The sequence below is a fragment of the Grus americana genome, chromosome 6, assembly GCF_028858705.1.
Source record: "Grus americana isolate bGruAme1 chromosome 6, bGruAme1.mat, whole genome shotgun sequence".
NCBI lineage: Eukaryota > Metazoa > Chordata > Aves > Gruiformes > Gruidae > Grus > Grus americana.
Window position 1 is genome coordinate 31,901,551 of NC_072857.1, and position 18,503 is coordinate 31,920,053.

General features: G+C 40.7%; 1 protein-coding gene across 10 annotated transcripts in view; it reads left to right on the top strand.

Annotated features, from left to right (window-relative positions):
* The window catches only part of ANKRD44 (ankyrin repeat domain 44), a 148,469-nt gene that overhangs the window by 69,639 nt on the left and 60,327 nt on the right, over positions 1 to 18,503 (top strand). For all 10 annotated transcript variants that reach the window (XR_008577570.1, XR_008577571.1, XM_054829500.1 and 7 more), the window contains exons 2-4: positions 298 to 381; positions 11,027 to 11,105; positions 17,979 to 18,049. Coding sequence is in view for 8 of the 10 variants with exons in the window: in XM_054829497.1 (XP_054685472.1) it covers positions 298 to 381; positions 11,027 to 11,105; positions 17,979 to 18,049 (234 nt within the window). In the remaining 2 variants the exon portion in view is untranslated. The remainder of the gene's footprint in view (positions 1 to 297; positions 382 to 11,026; positions 11,106 to 17,978; positions 18,050 to 18,503) is intronic.

The window sequence follows — 18,503 nt, forward strand, 5'->3', positions numbered from 1 at the left end:
TAGTTTTCCCCTTACATGCCAAGGTGAACATCTGGGCTAATTACGTGTTGTTGACAAAAGTTGCCGTTCTAATAAGGGTCCCTGTTTGTGCACACACATGCTCATTATACCTACAAACATACTCATGACTTCAGTTTATCCTCAAGCAAACTGGATAGTTCTTACTGATGATTTGTTACTGGGGTCATACAGTGTCTGTGGGCAGCATTAGTAAATGTTAGCAGGAATAATACGCTCTGCTTTTAAACAGAAAACCAACAAACCTGTAATGCTGCTCCTTCTGTTTTATTTTTCCAGCCACCACTGGTCCAAGCGATTTTCAGCGGCGATCCAGAAGAGATACGGATGCTGATCTACAAAACTGAGGATGTCAACGCCTTGGTATGTGACTTGGCATGTTATATGCCTGTGATATGTAAGCACCATGCTTATGAGCTGTTGCAATGACAGTATTAATCATGTCCTTAGTAATTAACACATAGCAGAATGAAAATTATTTGGAAGTTAGAGATTTGGGGCTTCAGTGGAAACCTAATTAATAGTCTGAAATATAATTATCTCCAGCAGGTGACTTTAAATTTTCTAAGTGTATGGTAATTATTGCAAACGTACAGGTCAGTCTGGGACATTGTTTTCTCTCTTACTGGGAAAATGAATGAAAACAGCTGAAAGCTGCATATTTTTACTCTCTGTAGAGTTTCTTTTTATGAAAAGTCTTTGCAGATCAGGAGCTGTTATTCAGCATTTGTCTGTACTTGAAATAAAGCTTCACTATGGGTCTCAGCAGTGAGAGTAAGGAAGCAGTATCTTGGCCACAATTTGCTCACAAAGGAATTACTGTTCTGCAGTTAGGCTTATTCTCCAGACAATGGTGAGCAGCTGAAAACAAGTAGTAGTGAAGTGTTTTGGCAGTGAAAAAATAAATCTCCATTTGAACTTGGTCTTTTTGCACAAGTTGTTCCCCCCCACCCCGCTTTGATTTTAACCTAAATCCGTACTGTTAGAAACAGACCCTGCCAGTCTTGACTATGGTCTGTGGCCTCTGAAAGTGGCAAGAATATAAAGCAGAAGCAGAATGGTGATTTCCAGGTGTTTCCTGGACTTTTGAATCAACCTTCCTTTTCTTCTTGTCTTTCTCTGACATAAAACCATGAGTTTATTCACAGCTAACTCCAGCAATTTGGTGTAGTCTTGGCACTGCAGCTTTTGCAGACAGTGGGGTCCAGCCATCTGGTCAGAGATGAAGAAAGGAACAGGAGAAATGATCCTACAGATCTGGTTAACCGGAGCTCCACTCCGTTCACTGTCAAGTGGAAGGAAAGATTTGCTGTTGTTTTAAAAGGGGGGTCTGATCAAAGACGACACTGACGTTAGGCTTTCCCTGTGATTATCAGTACCTGGTTATTTTCTTGAAATAAGTTCCTAAAAGTGCTTCTTTAAAGGGTGATCTCCCTTGAGTTTTCTCCTTATTTGTTTTCCCTGATGGTCTTAAAAAAACAAAGAAAAAAAACAAAACCAACCAACCAAAATAAACAAACCCCAGACCTAAATGAACATGATAGTCCTACAATTTCCTCTGTACTTCATGTTGGTCTTTCAAAATAGCATTTCCTGTACAAGGTTACTATAGGCTTCTCAAATGTTTTTATATCCTTTGGCTGCAAGTATGGTAGTGATGGTTGCTACAGAGATGTTCTCTACTGTCAGGTGCAATATTAAAGGAAGAATATGTATTTTATAGATGAAAACCATAGTACTTAATAGAAAAGTCATTGAACTTGAATGATCTTGCCCAGAATCCTGTTTAAGATGGTAAAAGTCCACCCAAGAATGCTTTGCCTGAACAGCTATTTTGTCAGAAGCAAAAAACAAAGCTATTCTTTGGAGTAATTAGAAAAATACCAGTCAACAGGAATTCTGAAGATTAGGTTCTGGATAGTGATTGCAGACAAGTGCCAAAGGCTCAAAATGTCACTAACGAAAAATCAAAAGTTACATTTTCCCTGCTTGTGCTGTGAGCTCGCAATTTGCACCGCGTGCTTATGTTACTATTTTAAGGGTGTTTTTAATTACTTCCATGCTGGTGTTTCTCTAGTGCTTGGTTGCTTATGTGAGAGGAGACTCTGACACTGGCAGCAAGTTGTCCTTTGTTGATCATTTTGATTAGTTGTGTTAATATTGAAATAGTTCAAATATAGGTAGGACAGGGAAACAAAATAAAACTCTGTTTTTGCAGCAAGCTTTGGGGATTTCTGAAGTTTTAAAAATTGCAGCAAGAGAGGTATTTGGAAGGCAGAAGAAAAAAGCACATGGAAAAACTGTGCAAAATTAGGGATGTATATGCATAGTTCCTAAGACAAAATTAATCTCAGAGGAAAGAGTTTAGAGCAAGTCAGAGGTTTAGAAAGCTACTTTTGTTGTTGTTGTTGTCTGGTGAAATAATTAGTATCTTTCAAAGCTGGGAAGTGTAGGCCGATGGAAATGGCTACATTCTGGATGCTGCTATAATTGTGCTTCTATTTTGCAACAAAGTGAAAGCGGTAACTGTTTGACTTAGAAGTGTGGTTTTAGTTCCTTCTGCTACTGTAATCGTCACTTTGACCTCTCCAGTCCCTAGCTATGCTTTGGGGAAACACAATGCTACTTTTGCACCCTGAGGGCACGGACAGTGTTGTACTTGGCTGGTGGTGAGCGATTCCCTACCACTGAGTACTGAATACGCGCTATTTCTGTGGGAAATGTGGTCTGCCTGTGGGCAGCGCTCAGCAGCCTGTTTTCCCAAGGCATTTGGGGTATTGGGTTGGACCATCCAGACCACCAGATTAGTTTCAGGTAGACATCCTCTGCGCTTGCTGTTTGGTACATTTAGAGATATCAGGGTGATCGTGCTATGTGTGTGTAGGTAGGGATTTTTGGGGATGCTGTTTTTACTTTGGGAAGAATGTGAGGGAATGACCCCCAGAATCCAGGAATTATTCCAGTGGTAGCCCTTGGTTAGCTGGGATTCATAATACATGCAACTGTGCAGCATCCTATGTCTGCAGAGTTCAGTTCTTATGTGCAATGTCATGATTTTCTACTAAACCAAAATCCTTCCTGTAAAATTTCCATTTTCATCTCAGTCTTCCAGTTTAGTTTCCCTTCAAAATATTCAAATCAAACAAAAAAGGCAAAAAACCCTTCCAATATTCTTCCCCATAACTGATGAGATGTTTGCAAGCCAAATCAGGTATTACTTTCCCTCCATTTTTACTCTTTATCCCCTAATCCTGCATTTTCTTGTGGATAGAACCCTAAAAAACAAAATATATGCAAAACTTTGATGTCCCCAGAATATCTTCTATTGCATTCATATTTCTGGGGAAAGTAAATAACATACCCCCTCACCCCACCAGTGAGACTGTTGAAGGCAACATCTGTTTTCCCAAACCTTAGTTGCTTCTGTTTCTGCTGTTGGGGCACAGTTGCTGATACGGCCTTCTGGGCTTGATCCTCGTAGCCTCTTTGCTTGATGCTCTGCCAGCTGGAAAAGCTGCTGCTTCTCACTGCTTGCCGGTGTCAAGAGCTGCTTGTGCAAATGCTTCCCCACCCGCTTTCGCCAAAACGAGATATATTAGGAGAAGGCAATGGTTGAGCTGAATTTGGCTCATTTTCATTAAAGCAGAGCTGCAGAGCCAGCAGATCTGGGTGGGCTGCAGTAACTCCTGGTAGGCCAGGCTGGGGGTGGGTTCGAGCCATGCCCGGGTCTAGTGACCCTGGGCATTGCCTGCCTGTTTCTAGCTGCAGAGCAAGTCTGCAGAGGCACCAGCAGAGATTGCAGTGTCTTACATGCAGGACCGTGTATTTAGAGGGTGGTTTATTTACAGAATAAGGAGAGCAAGAAGGAAGTCCTTATGCAGAGACATGGATGTATGCCATTTATTACTACTTTTTCTCATTATCCTACTTGGTAAGGCATAGATTTGCAGGACTGCCTTTGTTAGGAGTATTCAGCCTTTATCCAGATCTTCACATACACACAAAAGTTATATATATTTCTGTAATAGCACTAAGCATGCTTATTGAGGTGGTACAAATGCTTGAGGGTACAAGTGTGCACACGTTTAGGATTGTGAGTCTGAAAGGCTTTGCATACTTGGGATAACTAATGTGAAAACCAACTTGTTGTTCAGTTTGGAGCGACATGTTTGATTTGGGACTGAGAGAGACAGTAATGTGGTATTTCAGTAATCTTGGGAACCAGACCCTCGTCTCTGCTCTTGACCAAGGAATGATGATTTTCTTTTTGGCACTGTGGAGTCTTACAGGAGAATAAAGCTATCCGGGAAGTAAATGTTCCTCTTCTAGATGTAGTTCTGCTGTGCAGGAAAGTCTTCTGGATTTAGTCAAGAATTTTGGAAGGCTTCTGCTTTGACACAGTGTGACAGTTTGGTGCTAGGTAGTAGCTGTGTTTTCCATGGGTATTTAGCCTCCAATAGTGCTGTTTGATATGCTGTTAATTTAAGTGGGAAGTGTGATGGAGATTTTTTTTCTACAGAAGGAAATTATGAACAGTTCTCAGTTATGTAAGGAAATTGAATATGAAATTGCACTGATGTTTGCAATGCAAGGCAACCAGTATGACTTTTATTTAGAATAAATATTTTTCTTTTAGAAAATAAATATTTTTATATATTTTATAAATACAATGTTTGAACTGTGAAGAAGGGGAAGAAAAAGGAAGAGTCAGCAGATGAATACCTGACTCTGAGCTTGGTGTCACCAGCAAAATTTTGGGATTTTTGTTCATGGCTTGGTCTACACAACACCAGGCCTGTTCGTGACAGATGAGGTACACCTGTCTCAAAGATAGAAAAGGAACTTTGCACAGGAGTTACCAGGGCTCATTGGAAGAACTTTAAACTATATTTGAAGGGGGAAAGGGATAAAACCAGGCTCGCTAGAGATAAGCCTGAGGGCAGCACGCCAATGTTTGAGGAACAGTGTGCTAGCAAGGTCCTTTGGTCTGCTGTCTCAGTGGAGGCAGGGGATGGACGTCCATACAGCAGCAAAGACACAAGGGTTATTGATATGTTAGAAACCACAGAAGTGCCTGAGAATGTTCACATAGGAATTAGGGCTTATCTCCCCAAAAATATGGCGGGATCAATAGCCCAGCTGAAGTGCACCTACACCAGTGCACGCAGCATGGGCAACAAACAGGAAGCGCTGGAAGCCATTGTGCAGTGGGAAAACTATGATATAGTTGCCATCATGGAAACATGGTGGGATGACTCGCACAACTGGAGTGCTGCAATGGATGGCTGCAAACTCTTCAGAAGGAATAGGCAAGGAAGGAGAGGCAGTGAGGTAGCCCTCTATGTTAGGGAGTGTTGCGATTGTCTAGAGATAATGATTGTGACAAGAGTGTTGAGTATTTATGCGTAGGAATCAGGGGGAAGACCAATAGGGCAGATATCATGGTGGGAGTCTGTTATAGACCACCCAACCAGGATGAAGAGGCAGACAAAATATTCTATAAGCAGCTGGGAGAAGTCTCACAATCACTAGCCCCTGTTCTTGTGGGGGACTTCAACTCACCAGATGTCTGCTGGAAATACAATACAGCAGGGAGGAAACAGTCTAGGAGATTCCTGGAGTGTGTGGAAAAAGGCTCAGTGTCGGGTCCTGCACTGGGGTCACAACAACCCCATACAACACTACAGGCTTGGGGAAGAGTGGCTGGAAAGCTGCCCAGTGGAAAAGGACCTGGGGGTGTTGGTCAATAGCCAGCTGAACATGAGCCAGCAGTGTGCCCAGGTGGCCAAGAAGGCCAACAGCATCCTGGCTTGTATTCAGAAATAGTGTGGCCAGCAGGACCAGGGCAGTGATCATTGCCCTGTACTTGGCACTGGTGAGGCTGCACCTCGAGCTCTGTGTTCAGTTTTGGGCTTCTTTCTGCAAGACAGACATTGAGATGCTGGAGCGTGGCCAAAGAAGAGTAACGAAGCTGGTGAAGAGCACAAGTCTTATGAGGAGCGGCTGAGGGAACTGGGGTTGTTTAGCTTGCAGAAGAGGAGGCTGAGGGGAGACCTTATCACTCTCTATAACTACCTGAAAGGAGGTTGCAGCCGTGTGGGTGTTGGTCTCTTGTCCCAAGTAACAAGTGATAGAACAAGAGGAAGTGGCCTCAAGTTGTGCCAGGGAAGGTTTAGATTGGATAATAGGAAGAATTTCTTCACCAAAAGGGCTGTTAAGCATTGGAACAGGCTGCCCAGGGAAGTGGTTGAGTCCCCATCCCTGGAGGTATTTAAAAGATGCGTAGATGTGATGCTTAGGGACATGGTTTAGTGGTGGGCTTGGCAGTGCTAGGTTAATGGTTGGACTTGATGATCTTAAGGGTCTTTTCCAACCTAAATGATTCTGTGATTCTAAGATTCTGCTGGAGTTTACCGAGAGTCTGAAATATTCTGAGTTGCTTTGTACAGCATGCTAGTATACTAGTGGGTACTAAGTTATATATATATATATATATATCTGTCCTGGTGACTCATGTTCAGTGTCCTCAAAATGGTTGAGACAGTTAAGGATGTATAGGCCATTAAAAGCTCATGGCAGGGTTTGGCTGTAGCTGCTTTATTTTCTTCAAAGGCATTAAAGTCAACCTGAAATACCTGAGTTTTCTAAATCAGCTTTTCCGATCAACTCATGAGTGATGTATGCTCCCATGCCGCCCCCCTTGCCCCCAAGTCAATATTGCATTTATAAAAATGGTGGAGTTACTTAAGTCTACCTTTTGAGCCTTACATTGGAAACTCACTGCTATAAACATTAAAATATTTCCTTTAATTAGGATAACTTTCTACAGTCTTATTCTAGGATTAGTAATTAATTTTAGAAGTTATCTTTTTGTAGCACGAAAGCTACTGTCAGCCTCATGGAAGGAAAGAGGGAAGATAATTTTTCTTGTGTCTGGAAGATCGAAGTATTTGCTTCTTCTACCTCATGGGCACTTGGCCATGACTCAGCCCAGAAAAATCTTTGTTTCTGAGCCTAAACTGAAGACACTGGGGATGAGAGGTGCTGGAACCATGATCTGCGTTTTCAGACGGGAATTTCTGTGCTTGTAATAGCAGAAGAATGAACACCAGGCGTAAGTTACACAGCATGACTTTCACCTCCCAGCTGGTGCTCACAGTTAAGCATTTCGATTTGCTTTGTGAATTACAGGCTTTAATAAAAGAATCTGTGAGAGGGAGGAAATCCTGAAGTGGCAGAGGTTTTATTTGTACAGCATCAGCTTTTGGCTCTGAACGATTGTAAATAGCCCAAGAAGTAACTGCTCATTTGCTTTTTAGCCTCTTCAGTAGTTCCTAACCAGTTCCCAATAGTTAATTTTCCTGAAGTCAAGTTCCAGCTGAATGTTTGGAGGTTTTTAATGGTACCAGCTACTTCGTGCTTTTTAAATAAAGTATACTCAGATGGAATAACAGTAAATGGGGTTGATGAGCAGGAGGGTTGTTTCTGTTATTGTTTTGGTTAGACTTGTATCAATGGAAGTTGTAGCCATTCATATGCCTCTAATACAGTTTAGTTTAGCCACCCAGGCAGATTGCTGGCCTTGAAGGTGGTGGGAATCCAAACACTTCTTACCAATGAAACTTCATTAACTCGGTTTCTGTGGCACATTAACTCCTTCTGTGCTGAATTATTCCTGCTCAGGCAGTTTGGTGACAAAAAGAGGATACAGACATTTATTTTCTGTAGAAGTTGTGCTTATACTTTAACAGTAAATAACTCTGTCCCAAATATCTTGTGATCTGAACGGCTGCAGCTGATATAAAAGTTCAAATCTATTATCTCCTTTGAGATGTAGGCTCTGTTGAGGAGAAATTGTTGGCCTTTTTCTTAATGCCCCTGAACATTTTATGTATGTTCATATGATTGATCCAAGCCACTGTTCACAATCTTCGTGTACTTTAAGGCTCTGATCCAGTAAAGCACTTAAGGACTAGCCAAACTTTAAGCCTGTGAAGGGCCTTATCAGTGTCACTGTGATCACTTGAACAGTTTAAGCCCGTGTTGAGTGTTTTTCTTGCTGAGGCCTTCTGTCCTTGATTGCCTGTTTGTTAAATTCTTAATTTCCTTTGTCTGTACCTTCTTTTTTGGTTTTTTTTTTTTAAAGTGTACAGATAATGTTAAAACGCAGCAGCATCTTTTCTGTGGACTAATATAAGTCACTAATACAGTTTTGGGGAGAGAATGTTTATCTCATCTCAGCATGATTTTCTAGGCATTGTTTAGCTTATCTACTGTCTCTTACTGACCTTTTGTTCCTCATAGAACTGCACTTGAAGCAGGTCTGATTATTTGTCTTAATGCTATTTGTAATCCTGTTATCATTTCTTCCCCCACCTCCTTTCCTTGCCTTGATAATGTGTGTTCAGGTTTGGGGTACTGCCAGACCTTTCCCCGAAATGACAAATTTTCTTTTTATTCCTCTCTCTGTTTGTAGCATTCAGGTTTCAGATCATTGTTAATTTACTATTTGTACTACTTTTACAGGTGTAGCTGCATAGATGTTAGTGCATGGGCCAGAGACAAAGCCAATGAGCAATTTAAGTTGTGTTGAAGTTGTACGTGACTTTGAGGAGGATGCAAGGTGTGTGGTTGGATGCCCTGGTTCCTCTGTTTCTGTGTCAGGCTTGTGCAGAGCGTAAACAGGAACTCAAGGATGTTCCTCCGTTGAGTTGCTCAGCTGCACACTCCACTGCAGGCGTTGCATGTAGAATTCTCCCCACCAAACTCCTGAAAATGTTGTCTGTAGGGCTCTTTTGTGTGTTTTTAATTTTCTGTACCACACAACGGGTTTTGTCATCTGCTAGTTCATGTGAGGGTGAACTCTGATTTGTTGTCTAGTTGTGATAAATGGAGAAATTTTAGTGTTTTTTCCTCTTGGAGAAATTAAGCTTAAATTCAGTTGCGTGACTAAACCTATCTTTTTCTGAAGACTTGATTCTCACTTAATTTGATAGGATTTTTCATTGATTTTAAAAAGTGAAAGCTGAGAATACTTACTGAGAGTTATTCCTGTTACAGAAGGATAAAATTTCTACTTTTCTGTTTCATGTGCTTTCCTCCCTCAATTCTCAAATTTCCATCAGATTTACAGTTTAGTATAAAATATGGCTTATAATCAATAAAGGACTGAATAACCTTGGTTCCTTCATATAGAAAAGTTCTTGGTCTTGTATCATTAGCATTCAACTTCAAACTACTCTGTTCTGTTGCCAAACTTGGCTGTGTTGCAAGAAGCTGCCACGAAAATTATCAGTGAGAGGTACGATGGCTATTACAAATACTACATTGTGCTAGAGAGAGATCCATACATTAAAATGAACAAGCTAAAAAATAAATAAAACCAATTCTATTTTTGTACAATTGTTCGATCAGTCTTAGCATATTTTTTGCCATGGATAGCCTTAGGGTAGGTGATATGAAGCAATACTTATGAAAGGTCTTGTATGCACTCATGTAGCCTGAAGAATAAGAATCCAGCCTGTGGTTTTGGTTCCTGAGTGGACACTGCTGGATGGACATTGCTTAATATTGTTTTCATTTGCCTACCACGTGAGGAGGTGAAGTGCTGTAAGATATCTATCCCTCTGACCTGTGACAAGCGGGATGCCACGTCATCTGTGTTTTGAGTGTTTTATGTGCATGCCCAATGTGTAAGACCAAAACCCACTGCAGCAGAATTCGAGGACTGCGTACATGATGTATGTGTGAAAAAATGTACAAACATAAAAATTAAAGGTAATTCATTCTGGTGACCAGTGTCTCTGTGCCTCGCAGAGCTGGAAAACAATTTGCAGAATTCTCATGACAAATGGTTCTGCTGCACTGATTTGTCCGTGTTTATAGCATACTTTGAAGATAGTCCAAAATGGCTTGCAATTCATGACCTCTTGGGCATCTTAAAAGTGATATTTTACTTGACAGGCTCAGAGATATGTTTCAGGAGAGAGTGTAAATACTGGTAGCATTTGCAGGTGGTGTTGAATCTGTTAGCAGTTTACAAGTATTTAGTGCTGGTAGGTTGTAATTTGGTAAGTTTGATAAGTCTCTTACACCTTTTTTGTATTAGTGGTTAAGAAACCAAAATGAAATACATTTAGGACTGGAAACAGGGGTCGAATAGCATGATGAGCAATATTAGCAGTTCTTGTGATTTTTGTCGCCCACATTATAATGTTTAGCAGTTTCTTGTAAAGGCCTATGTTCTGGAATCGTCTGAATAAAGCGATAAAAGAAAGGTTTTTATAAAAGCTGAATTTACACCCCTTGGAGTTAAAAAAGAAAATCTTGAAAATGTGACTCCCTAAGGCTGAAAATTTCAGAAATCAAATAAAATTAGATGTATTTCAGAAGTTGTATATATCATTATTAGCAATTATTCTAAGTTTAAAGATGCAGACCTGACTGGTAATATTTGCATTATATGTGTTTAAAGGTCGATCAAGGTGTATAAGCCCATTTTGGGCTGTTGTAGACAACCAGGCTTTGCAGACTAAGAGGATTGCATCTTGTCCTTGTGTGTGGTTCCAGACTACTCTGCAGAGATACCCTTCTGAAAAGTCTGCTGTTACATGGTTGATGCAAACTGCATTACAAACTCTGGTGTCCAGAAGCATCTGAATTATGTTTCCTCAATACTTAAAGTGGAAAATCTTTCCGAAAGAGACCCAAGGATGACATCTTTCCTCATTTTAGATTTGATTTGATCTACCTGCAAACAAGACATCAGAGTAAAGACAGTGTCTCTGCAAGGTCTGGTGGAACCATGTGATAAGTTGAGGGTTATTGGGAGGAAGTGTGTTGTTTCAGACCTTGAATTTTGTTCTTTCACTGGTTGAGATTGCATTTCTAATTATAAACAAAAATATACGTAGAAAAATAAATGCTATATACAAATCCGTTGCTCTTTAACACTAACACTTGCAGTTATTGACCATGTTTTATAACTGGACAATCTATGGTTTTGTAGGATGCCGAGAAACGAACTCCTCTTCACGTTGCATCATTCCTGGGGGATGCAGACATCATTGAGCTTCTCATTTTGTCAGGTAAGGTGCTGTCCCTCACTGTTGTTAACTGGTAAATTACCTAATTTTAAAGCTACAAGGAATACCCAGCAAAGCATGTATGAATGAGCTTTGGGCAGCGCCTCTTTCTGAGTTTCATAGAGCTGGTTGCAGTTGTTGCAAGCTTAGAAAATATATTTAAATTTGTTGATACAGTTATAAAACATGCACTGTGACTGAGTGGAATTAATAAACAAAGCAACTAATTAAAAAAACCCACAACTTCTAAAGCATTCAAACTGACAATATTTGTGGATTCAGAAACTTGCTGAAGTACATATTTGAAATGTGGGCTCATGCCCTGAAGTACAAGTGAAGAATTCCTGTTATGGAAAAATTACTATGGAACAGTAGCAAAAAAGTTATGAATGAGTTTGAATTGTAAGTGGTATTTACATTAGAAACATGATTCTAAGAGTCGGGAAGCTGATCTGGAGACTAGAAACTGCGCAGTAGGATGTATCTAAACAAATGTAAACACAAGAACTTGCAAATCAGAGGTAGAACAACTGGTGGTTTTTGGAATTGAGCTATACTAACAGATATATTTTTGAAATGTATGACCTTTTTGTGAGTAGTCCCTAAAAAAAGAAATTTGTTTTAAAAAAAGAAGTTTGTCTAAACATTCTATGTTCTTAGGGTAGAAGTGTATGTATGTATATATGTGTGTGTGCACACACAATATGTTTTTTCTAAACTATCTTAAGATACTTTAGTGAAAATCAAAGTATATTAAACATTTTTTTGTAAGTGCTTACATTCTCCCTTAAAAAGCATAAATCTCTTTTTATATTAGTTTAAATGCTTTGTTGGGGCATTGCCAAAAAGCTCATCCTGTTTGTTGTCATCTTATGTCTCAGAATGAGAAATCACGAACTAAAGCAAAAGTTCTTATACATCTATGTGGACCCTAATAGAGGTTTGGCCATAGGTGCTCAAAATACCTCTATTTATTGTGTGTGTGACATAAAGACTGAAGTACAGTTTTAATATTGGACTAAGAACCATTTTAATCCCTCATGCTGACACTGCTAATTTAACTTCCCCTGGATTTTTTTTTTCCAGCTCACAGTAGGAATATAATGCTAACCTACCTTTTCAGAAGCGCTATGGAAAAAAAAATAATCAAAAAATATTTCCAAACTGTTGTACTGACAAAAAACATGATCAAAACATGTCAGAACAAAGCATAAAGCAGATGTCTCTTGAGAAGTACACATAATTCATGGTAAACTCCTGGATGTGCTTGCAGATTTCAAAGGCAGTGTTTTCCTAAACTGGAGGACTGTAAGGGTAAAGCTTATGGTAGTTTAAGAATGTGGGGTTGAAATGAACCTTATGGTACAAATGTCTAACACTTTGCAAGCAACCTTGCTATATGATTGGTTTCACAGATGATTACACTGCCTCTTCAAATGAGTTGCATATTTTTTTTAGGAAGTTATTTCAGAACTGTCAGTCTTGTGATTGTGAGGCACCTTCTAATTTCCAACCTCAAATGCTAGAATAATTCAGGTGTGAGAAGATTGCGAGTAATAGCCACAGGCAATATCCACATAAAGAGAAAGGTGAAGCAGTTCTGCCCATTTCTCCCCTGAGTCCCAGTAGCATCAAAAAGATGTCTTATTTTATATCAGGTTCCTAATGAGGGAAGGAGACTTTTTAGCATTCTTCTGGGACTCAGCACCTCACTGCCAAAACGTCATCCGCGCTATAGGGTTTGTCTGATCAACAGCATAAATTGCAGGTGATTTATCTTGGGGTTTTTTATCTATCCAAGTGAGTGTGAAAAACTTATAATGTGGGCTTTTAAAAATTGGACTTTGTGTCAGTGGGACTGTGCTGGGGTTCAGTCTGCAGGAACTGCGTGAATTTTTCCCAAGTAGCTCAGCATGAGTCAAAATTAATTTCGTGTTGCATATTCAACGTTTTCATTGTCCTTTAATCTCTGAAGTATCATTACTCATGATGGCCATCAGTACTTGTACCCAAGAGCAGGTTTGGAGTTTTATGAGGTTTGGAGGAGCAGATTTATGAGTTATTATAATCACCTCTCTGTTATTGTGATCTCTCTGTGAACTAGGCTCCAAAGACAACAGCAGCATCTTCCCTTTGCTTTACCTCTTCATTCAGTAAACTGTATTAGTAAAAGTGTTTCACAAAAGATTAACCTGATCATAAAATTTAGTTACATAAGCAGAAAACCTTTGTTGTCTGACTTAAAATGAGAGGGTGTTTTCCAAGAGAGAAAGCACAAAAGTGCTTGCTGTTGGCATCAAACAATAATATTCTCAGCATGAGTAGAAGCTAGGAGGAGTAGCAACCCATTGCATTTTGTACAGGGCTCAGGAGAGAAATTAAATGAGATAAGCACATTCTGAGATTTGTGGCCCATGAACTGGTGGCAGCACAAATAAATGTAGTGTCTAATGAATAAAACTTCTGCCCAGGCGGTTGGAGACAGACCAGAAACAGCTTTCTAGGTAGCCACTGAAATGGAGTCTGTTTGGAATTAATACAGGAGAGAGAGTGCCAGATCCCTCAACTGGTATGAATCACCTTGGCCCGTTAAATGTCAGAGCTAGGTAGATTTACACCAACTCAAAGGTCTGATCCATAATCACATGGTTCAAACTGAGGAAATTTGCTGTGTGGGTTTGTTTTTCCAGGCTATATGAAAGCATGGAGCTTTGAGCAGTTCTTCTTCACCTTCTTTCTGTCAAGAAGAAGGACCAGGGTAACCATCTCACTTAAATGAAGCTCTGTATGATGACGCATTCATGGATGTGCAAGAAGAACTGTCTGGACAAATACAGGCTTCATTTTCATGTGTGCTTTCAGAAGGTTCTGAGCTTCTTGGCAAGAAGTTTATGCAGTGGGGGTGTGCATGCAATATTGACATCCATCCTTCATACATTGCACAATAGCTGAGGAAAAGGACAAACCCCAGCATGCTTCGGCAGGGTTCCTGGTAAGCCCTGGCATGCGGATTTGGATTCTGGTCCATCCCTGGCATGTAGGCAGCAGGGGAAGGTGCTGTGTAACTTGAACCCATGTTCAGGCCTTCCTCTTTTATGGCAGGCTAAGGGGAGGCAGTCCTCTTTCTGCCATTGCCATGGCTTTGAGACTTCAGGATTAAGAGTATCTGGAGGATATTCCAGGACTATCTCTTCTCTCTTTCATGAGAGTGACCCAGGACCTGTGTGCTCTCACCTGGTGGGATTCCCAGGCCATATCCCTCCCTAGCAAGTGACTCGGATTTGCCTCTGAGGAGCTCCTGCCCAACCTCCTGTTTCTGCCATGTAGATATTCCCAGGCTCTTTGGTTCCTGGGTTCACATCTAGCATGGTGTTGTGATCCTCTCGTGTTGTGGGTCCTGGTTCTATCTATCAGCTGGTGCTGCTCTGTTGTTATATTTTATTCATGCTGATCTTTGCCTTGTATTGTATTGTGTGCTGCTGTGTATCTCAGAGCAGGAGTTGGAAAGGTGCACGTTAATAATGTCATTAATACATTGAAGAGTAGAGTTTCCTTCCTCTGTTGACCATCCCTAATTTTAGAGAATTAGATTGAAGAATCTAGATTTATTGGAGACCGATGGATTTGGCAGATGTGCTGGATGGAAATTGTACTTTGGTTAGGATAAAGAGATGTTAACTTTATTCCTGAAAGACAGCATCGGGTTGTTTATTTCAGATCTCAAAAGAACAGAGGAGATTTCAGATTTATTTCCTCTTTTGGCAGAAAAATTGGAGAGTGAAAGATGGCAAAGATTACAAAACAGCCTTATTAAAGAAGAATGGATTACAGAAAGTTTCCTCTCTGTTGATTTTATCTGTAACGTTATGCGTTATGTTGTCTACTTCAGCCTCACAGAGCAAATCCAATGGCCCACTCTTTGCTTCGGGCCCACGGGTACAACCACCCCTGAGGGCAGAGTTCAGGGGACAAGGCTGAGAAAACATTCTTCTCTGAAGAGGCTTTTTTAAAAGTGGATATTTTATGGGGTGGGTGATTGCTGTTGCTACCTGGAAGGATGTTAAGGGAAATCTTTAAAGCAGCTTGTCTTTTCAAGAAAGATTGTACTATGAAGGACATCATGTACACCAATTTGAGTGTGTATCAGCCCTCTTGTCCTTGTAAACAAACATATTAATTCATGAAGTATTGTAGGAAGTGCACTGAAACATGGTTAAGGTACTTAGTCCAGAGTCAAGAGAGGGACACTGAATTTCTGGGTGACTTTGAGGAAGTGTCGTGAGATGGACTTGAAAATTTAAGCTTCTGTTTTTTGGATACAGCTGACTTTAGGTGCCTTAGCGTGTTGTAGAGCACTTAGTCTGAGTTGGATTTCTGTGTTGCTCTGTGTTTTCAAAGAGCTGTCCCTCTGGGCTGTCACAGGATGGACACTCAGGTTCATGAAGTGTAGAGGACAACTTTGAAAGCATGAGCATTGCTCCCAGGGTGCCTCCACTTGCTCTCCTTTAAAATGGCAGATATTTTCTGTCTCTGAAGGAGTGCATCAGTACTGGTGAAGTTTTTTATTGTCATTAACCATTGCCTGCAAGGGAAACTAAAAGATGAATTTTGGTGAAGAAAATGGGCAGTACAGAGGGAAACATTTCAAAACAGCTCTTCAGAAAATGTGTACCTCAGAAAATGGACAACAGCGGCTTCTGTAACAGGCAACAGCTAAATTGTGCAGCTCTTTAAAAACAAATCAGAAACATAGTCAGTGCATTGAAGTAGATATGTAAGAGCAATTTCACTTTGTCACATAAAGAGCCCCAAAGCACAGAGGTAATGTGGGAAACAGCTGAGGAAGAAAAGGCTGATAACATGCTGTGTATTATTTTATTTATACTGGTATTGTTTTGCTTTTATTATTTTCTTTAGCTATTTTCTCGGCAACTATTTCAGTTTCTCAAAGGGTGAGTGGATCAATGAAAGGCATGAATAGCTACTGAAGGAGACACTTCCCTAGGTTTTCTAATCATCTTTGTATTCACCAATGCCACTGGAGTTGTTGAATATTGAGGAATGACATGTTTGTTGCACTTTGCTACTCCACACATAAGCCTTTCTGACTTGCAGCCATCTGCTTGTAGGAGTTAGTGAATGGGTAGAAATAAACCAAAAGAAACCTTAGCTAAGAACATAAAGGCAAAACCCCAAGTCAAATACAAAATAAATTTCTGAACCCCAAAAGAGGTATTTGATGGCAATCATTAGGAATTTATCTAGGCATCTTCATGCCCAAGACCCTTATCAGGCCAAATCAGTATAATGTAAAGTGCCTTGGAGTCCTGTCTGGCAGCTTCAGGAGGCTGTTGCCTTACCTGCCCCTAGAGCCTCGGACAGTGTAGGCAAAGGGCAGGACACTAAGGTGTATCAACACTAGTGGCCTTCTTAGGGAGACAAAAGAATGTAACAGCTTCTTGGCTTATATAGATTCATTCAAAAAGCCTTTGAAACTCCTGTCTTTTCTAAAGGGTGTTTTTTCCCGAAGGCAGGTTTGTGCCACCAGGTATGAGGTTCTGAGGTGAGTTCGGAGGATTGCCTCTAATCATTGCAATAGTTATGAAAGTGGCTTTCTTTTTCTTGCAGCCAAAAAATTATATCCCAACTTGTGGAAATACGAAAGAACTTGTTTCTTCTCTGATTATCTAGCACAGTTCCCAGTAACCGCTGTGATTCAGAGGCAAGCGCCTTAATGTTCCTGAGAAATGGCTCTCGGAAAGTACTTCTGATTCAGAGAGTGTGATTTATTAATTACAGGCTTTTGTATGCACTTAAGTTATGGTGCAAAATGAAGCTTAAGAATCTCTTTGTTCGTGAAGTTCAGAGGCTCATCCAGGCTATGTGCATGATGGTTGTGCTTCTCTAAAATTTTCCTGCACGTGCTAGTCTTCTCAGACTAGCACTGCAACCTGCAGACCTGAGAGGTACAGCGTTTTCAAGTTAAGCCCTTTTTAAAATTAGTTTCTCTAGTCCTTTTCACTAGATCTCCTTTTTGGGGTATCACATCAGTGAATAGCTTTAATATTTCTTTCAAACAAATCTGTTTTATCACACAAACGTACAGGATCCTCTTTTTTTGTCTGCAGTCAGCCAGCACCACTGTAGTTGTTAAAATATTCTTCTGTTATCCTTTATTCTGGCAAGCCACCCCAAACCCATCTTCTTGTGCAGCTGTCTTTGTCGGAGTGCACATTAGTGCTGAACTGCACAGAAGGCAAACGGATAGTCTCCTTCATCCCTCTTCTGATTGCTGAATAACACCCACAGAAGCTGAGGTAGTAAGTGCCTGGTTTCATCCTCAACCTGTCCATTTCCCGGTCTTGTTTTCTTGATCCCAGCAAGATTCGCAAAGCAGGGAAGCGGTTATATCTTTTAGTGGTCTGCCTGATGGAGCCGAAAACAAGAGACGATTGTTCAGACTCGTTCCCTTCATTATGTCTGCAGACAGCAGCAGTGCTCTGAGCAAAGGGTTGCTTTTTTTTTCCCAGCTGTATCAGTTGATCTAAAAAAATGCATATACACAGACATACATGTACATACATATATACATATGTAATCCCCTACAACAAATCTTGTTTCTTTTGTGTCCTATAAACAAGGCTATTCCTGATAATAGCCCAACCTATCCAGTTCCTTTCTTTCTGAATCACGCTTCAGCTCCTACTGATGTGGGATCTCGAAGCGCATTTCTAAGGTGAGCAGGGTGCCAGGAGAGTGGTGGGGAGTGCTGAGAGTACCACGTAGGGCTCAGCTCCGGTTACCAGGAAACCAGCCAGGCAAGGCTTTCGATGTCACACCCAAGACACAGATGTAACCTCTGCTGTTTACTTGCAGGCGCTCGTGTTAATGCCAAGGACAATATGTGGCTGACTCCTCTCCATCGAGCTGTTGCTTCAAGAAGTGAAGTGAGTAAGATTTGATTACCCTGCTTTTGTATGTAAACTACATGCTGGGGAAAAAGCATTGAGACCTGTAGTAGGTAGCATGGTGACGCAAACAGGGAAAGCATTTTCTATGTGAAGGGCCTTTAGCATTGCAGCTGGAGGCCAGCTTTTACAAGTTAGTTATAGCTGCTTTTCAGCTTTAATGTGGTTGATTTTCGTCTTGTGGAATGCTTTACGTTACCATAGCAAGTCATATTGAGCAACCGTCAGCTGGAGTCAGTGACCAGGACTGAAGTGGGATAGAGTCCACGGTGGTCTACAGTGGCCACGTCATCTTCAAGTGGTGAAATAAAGACAAATAAATCCATATGGATGTCTGCACGCTGTGCGCATGCCAGAAGGGAGTGGATGTGAGTGTGATCCAGCACGTATTACCACATAGTTTGTTTTGGTTAATTGCATTTCAAGGCATCCA